Below are 6000 nucleotides of genomic sequence, written 5' to 3' on the forward strand. Positions count from 1 at the left end.
GTGGAAGCACCCTGACTGTGTGAAAGCGGCCTGAGGGTCCATTGACACATACGTGTGTATTTTGCAAATCCACGGATCCGTGGATCCGCAAAACACGGACACCGGCCGTGTGCGTTCTGTATTTTGCGTACCACACATCGCCGGCACTTAATAGAAAATGCCTATTCTTGTCCACAATTGTGGACAAGAATAGGACATGTTCTATTTTTTTCTGGATCGGAATTGCGGACCCGGAAGTGCGGGTCCGCATTTCCGGTTCCGGCCCGCACATCATGCGGCCCCATAGAAATGAACGGGTCCGAATTGCGGACGTGTGAATGGAGCCTTAGGATCTGAACTTTACGGTGGGGTCTCCTGTTCGGGTCCCCACCTCTGAACCACAGCAGAAAGACCTATCAAGAAGCAGCTGAACGGATGCATGTAATACTACTAACAGCTGTTCCAGGGGAATGAGCGGCTGATGGGAAAAAATTATTTTGGCTGGTGTCTCTGGAATCTGACTTACGTCTCTCATATTAGACGGGTTGTCTTAAATTATTTATTAAGCTATATTAATCCAATTTGCCATTGTACATGGAGAAAGAATGATTCTTTGACTGATCTTTTAAGGTCAGGTCTTATCAAAGGTGAATTTTAATAGTATCAAGTATGCCTGTAATTAAAAATCTTGACGTGATATTCACAGCTCACTACTGGTTACATATACTTTTTTGCATACAATATTAGGCATAGAACAAAACAGTACAATGAAATAAAGGCAATATGGTTTGGAACCATAAAGATCTAAGACAGTGGGCGATTTCCTAGTCTCAAATAGGAGCATGTATGAAAGCAGTGATTCAGTTAGTTCTTCTGGCTAGCTAATATGTAAGACAAAGCGTCAAGCCTTGGCATAATTGTCACATCAGCTGCACACCACAGATCACAGAAGGAGCCCACGCTGTTCTCCTACTATCAGTATTTTGTTAAAAGCTAGTATAGTTATTTAATGAAAAGTGATTTTAGGTGTCATCTACACAAAGGACTTTACTAACAACTCAGAATCAATATTGACATGATAAATGTGTTACAGTTCTTCTATTCATATTTAATAGATGTTGTCATTTTATTACTACATCTCATGAGATTTTTTTTTTTACATTTATTTCAGGGAAGTTGCTGTAATTGAAAAGAGTAAGTAACCAGGTTATGGAATTCTTACACCATATTAATTGGCCATATATGTAATTTAATGGACTGCAATGCCTGATGGGAATAAGCCCGTATTTGCTGAGCATTACTTTCTGAGGAAAATATATCCTTACAGGCCGCATGGCTCCGTACTGATGACCCATACAGGCTATGTACACTGGGCTCTGCTGTGTGCATGAGCCCTAAAGCTCGTCATATACACAGCTGATATCTATCCACAATGGGCCGAACGGACGGGACGGCCTGACCTCTTCACCATGCACACAATGCCTCCTTTTTCCACCACTTCGCAAAAGTCACAGATTTTGTCGCAAAACACCTTTGCAACAAAATCTGTGACCTAAATACGCCAAAAAGTGGCGTATAACACCTAATAAATGACCGCCATAATTCTTGATTGTCACTAAAATGTTTGCATTGATTTCTTTTTTTTTTTTTATCCATTGGTGTCAAGTTGGTATGATATCAATTAATGTATGATTTACTGTGTAATTTGTGGTTCATATCTCTAGATCGTGCTAAAGTGGTCCGTGGCCTTCCTGATCTGGCAACAATAATGGTGGACAAGGTATGGCTCACTGAAAACTTATTTTCTTGCCTGATCTTTATCTCCCTTGGCAGTAGATGTTGGGAGACCTTATACTCATTAACATAGATCTAATTTGTATGACCAGATTAAGATATTATTCTTTTACCATATTGGATTTAGGACTTTCTGCAAGAGGCTCATTACTGTATAGATCGTAGATAACATACGTACTGTTTTATTTATTTTTTTTACTTTCCCAGTTAAAGTTTTCTTATAGTAATACAAAGTACATTTTATGATAAATTTCAAGAAATATCATTAGAATAAAAACCTTCCCTCTCAATTCTAGACCCTGTGTTTAACGTGTCATATATCTGGAGATCCTGCTCCTGAGGTCTCTTGGATAAAGAATGAGAAGCCGGTGATCTTGAAAGATCGGTATAAACTGGATGTGAAGGGTACAATTGTAACTTTGACCATAGAGAAGATCTGTGCTGAGGATTCTGGGCACTACAGCATTACTGTGAAGAATAAGTATGGGTCAGAGGTTGGGAAAGTAACTGTAAGTGTTTTTAAACATGGCGAAGAACCAGAAGAACTTAAGGAGACAAGTGACAAAACTCCAAATCCCTGAAAGACAATTGCATGTAACTATGTAGCTGAAAACTAACTCCTAATAAAGAAATTATGCTGTGTATATCTGTATCTGGCATGTTCTTATTTTAACATGAGGAAACCTTTCTGCCTATTATATGACACTACTGACAGTAAGGTCTTTATATCACACACAAAAATTTAAGGAGTTGTCCAGCCAAGTACATTTATTCAAAATTGCTTAGAATGTTATAACGTAATAAAAGAAGTAATACTTTACCAATGCCCACTGCTTCTGTTCTATGGACTGCCATCAGTATTGGAGGTACTGCAGTTACAGGCTGGAAGTGGATGGGTGCTTGGGCCCAGCCACTTGGCATCTGTGACTTCATCAGTCTGATTGATATTCACTTCAGAGCAGTAAATACTTATGCGTATGTGCTATATGGCCCTTCCCCTCTATATGGGTAGACCCCATTAAATAAATGTTATTTTACAGGTCTCTTTTGGAGTTTGAACCCTAGACCATCTGTATAACAAGCAGACAATTTACCATTACATTATAGAACTAGCCTTTAGTAACGATAGGATTTTCCATTCTTAAAAAACTACTAATAGTATTACTGTTCTCTTCACAGACGTAATACTAAATAAGTAGTAATACTGAAATGAACAAAAAAAGGCGCCATTTTTACACATGCAGTTCACCAAAGACTGTTTTGTAATCTTTAATAGTACATTACAAAAAATGCATTTACTGTAATGGTTTTTGCTCCAGTATATTTTTTTTTTGTAACATTAAAGGGGTTCTCCGGGTTCAGGGCTGAACCTGGATATAAGCTGCTCTGTATTCGTTGACTATATATGAGTGGAGCATTGGAGCATTTCCTTGCTCCGATGCTATCCCTTGCATCACGCAGCATAAGGCTGTGTTTGATTTGTGCTGGTGACATACCGGCTTCACTATGCTAAGCGGAGACTTCCACCCAGCATTGAGTATGGCAGGCGCAGCACTATGAAGTGCCTTTTGCGCTGTGGCATTAGAAGAATTTTGATATCTCTGACTTTTAGTCTAACCTGACTGTCTATTACTCTGTAATTCCTCTAGCGCCGTTCTATGGAACAGTAGGTTTAAAGAGCACACCAAATGCTTCAAATAACTTATTTATTAACTTCAACTTTTCTTCATATATAACACTGCCACCTCCGCAGTAGATAGTCCATGTACAAAACACGTGTTGAAAAGATATCACAAAATGGCGGTATGCATAAGATGGTGGTTCAACTGTTCAATCTTGCAATTCAACATAAAATGGTAGATCTATTTCTCTCTTGAGTATCTGTACTCTCACTTTAAGTTATTTAAGCACTTTATGATCTCTCTGAGAGGTATATATGAGGTCTAACTAATAGTTCTACTGCAGATTGCAGTTTGCTTTTGCAATTTGTATGGATTGTATCTTGTATGGCTCAGTATGGTTTCAATTGGTGGAACTGTAAGTAAACACATATATATCTAGTTCTGTATACAGTTCTAAACACAATACTAACAATATGAACATTATATAACTGTTTTAAATACCTATATTGGCCTCTTGTTCCCATAAAACTTAGCTCTCAGTGGAGTGAATGTCTCTTCAGCTCCTGTCTCTGGTAAATAATGATTCTAGCAGCAGGAGCTGGGGGAATTCCCAGACAGGCTGTGTGTGAGGCTGCCTGTGATTGGTGAAAACTCTTGCTGTGTGATAAGCTGGCTGTGATTGGTCTAGGCTTCTGCCCAGCAACAACAGATTAACACTATGCTTTCTGTTGTTTCTGCTGTGTCACTGAGTTTACCTTACATTACAAAATGAATCTTAAAGGCATATTATCTTTTTCTGCTTATGTGAACACAAAATATAACAGAAATATGACATCCAAAACATGATGTCACAGTAAATAACTCTGCTTTTGTCTTTAACACATAAACATAGGAACTGTATTACGGCTATTAGCAGGTTTAGCTGTATACACATATAAGCTATACTATTAACCTAGGACAGGTCTTAGCTGGCCAGCTACAGTGAGCCCGGTAACGTCACCAGCACATATGGGTGGTCTATAGCGAAGCCAGAGGCTGTTTTGGAAGCGGGTACTATGCCACTTTGCATAACTTCAAAGGGGTTTTCTCACTTCAGCAAGTGGCAATTATCATGTAGATAAAGTTAATAGAAGACACTTACTAATGTATTGCTATTACCCATATTGCTTCCTTTGCTGGATGGATTTATTTTTCCATCACATTATATGCTGCTCACTTCCATGGTTACGACCACCCTACAATCCATCAGCGGTGGCTGTGCTTGCACACTATAGGAAAAATTGCCAGCCTCTCTGGTGACCAGGACCGAGGGCGCTTACATAGGCTGGTGCTTTTTTATAGTATGCCTGTACACCCACGCTAACGACCGTATGAATGAGTCCGCATCCGTTCCGCAATTTTGCGGAATGGGTGTGGACCCATCAATTTTTATGGGATCGCAAAAGATGCGGACAGCACACATTTTCTTAGACAAGTGGAGGCATGGGCCAGTGTCCGTGTTTTGCGGATCCGCAAAACAACACGTTCGTGTGAATGTAGCCTAAAAGCTATGTACACCTTTGGGGACAATTTTTTTTATTATTGCATTGTATTCATTTAGAGATAAATTGGTCTTTAATAAAATAAATATAGTGTCCTTTCTGTGCATAGCTGAGATGCTCTAGTAGCACACTTTGGGTTTTCTGTCTTTTCCGTCAGACCAGGAGCTGACGAACTCCTTATCTCTGCTCTCTGACTTCCTAAAGACTAATTATAGCTCAGTTCCATATCTTACTGATAATAATGTGGATTTAATAAGTGTTTATGACCTCTCAGTTTAGAGAGAAGATTTATTAGATGATCGGCTCAAAGTGAATGTACCAGTAACTGAAAAAAAAAAAAAAAAACAGTTAACCCTTTGTGAACAGCTCAATTTTTTTTAATAAAGAGCAATTGAAAAAAATTATTTTTAACCAAAAATGAGTAAAATGCAATCATAAAAAATGCCTTATACATGTACATAGCCTTTAATTAACATCCCCTCCCATTCTTTGGTTAAACTTTTTTTTATTTTTTTTCAACTGACTGTACTAACCATATAACTAACAAAAATAAAAAATAATGGAGCAAAAACCATTACAATAAATGTGTTTTTGTAACATATTATTAAATATCAGTATTAAATATTTGGTGTCCCAGAAATCATAATAACATGTACAATATAGTGAACACATTATGTATGTCATGCCGAAATCTCACTGAAAACCCGCCAGCGGTCACGTACTTTCAGCCTCCTATTCATTTCAATGGGAGTCAGCGCTGAGGACTACGCCAACTGCGCCGAGAAGGGAAGGATTATTTTTCTGCTGTAAAGTCTGTCATGTGAACATCCCCTAAGGGGCTCTGAAATTCCTGATGACAGCCCTGCTTGTTCTGAAGTCTGTTTCTCTGCTGGTATCTGTCCTGGCCTCTAGGGAAGATGTCTTGACATGGACATGTGACTGCTGCAGGAAATCACTGGCCACAGCAGTGGTGTTGGCAGGTCAATGCTTCAGCAAGTGACTGGCTGTAGTGGTCACATGTCCATGATGTGATGTCACTGCTGGAGACCAGGATACGGAGTCTG

The 6000-nt window shown here is 39.0% G+C and overlaps 1 protein-coding gene across 3 annotated transcripts in view; it reads left to right on the plus strand.

The window, feature by feature from the left end:
* The window catches only part of MYOM3 (myomesin 3), a 191574-nt gene extending 189157 nt beyond the window's left edge, over positions 1 to 2417 (plus strand). For all 3 annotated transcript variants that reach the window (XM_040424500.1, XM_040424502.1, XM_040424501.1), the window contains exons 35-37: positions 1151 to 1173; positions 1704 to 1759; positions 2070 to 2417. In XM_040424500.1, the coding sequence (XP_040280434.1) occupies positions 1151 to 1173; positions 1704 to 1759; positions 2070 to 2354 (364 nt within the window). In that variant the 3' untranslated portion in view covers positions 2355 to 2417. The remainder of the gene's footprint in view (positions 1 to 1150; positions 1174 to 1703; positions 1760 to 2069) is intronic.
* The last annotated feature ends 3583 nt before the right edge of the window (positions 2418 to 6000 follow it).

The sequence above is a fragment of the Bufo bufo genome, chromosome 3 (assembly GCF_905171765.1).
Source record: "Bufo bufo chromosome 3, aBufBuf1.1, whole genome shotgun sequence".
NCBI classification, from domain to species: Eukaryota; Metazoa; Chordata; class Amphibia; order Anura; family Bufonidae; genus Bufo; species Bufo bufo.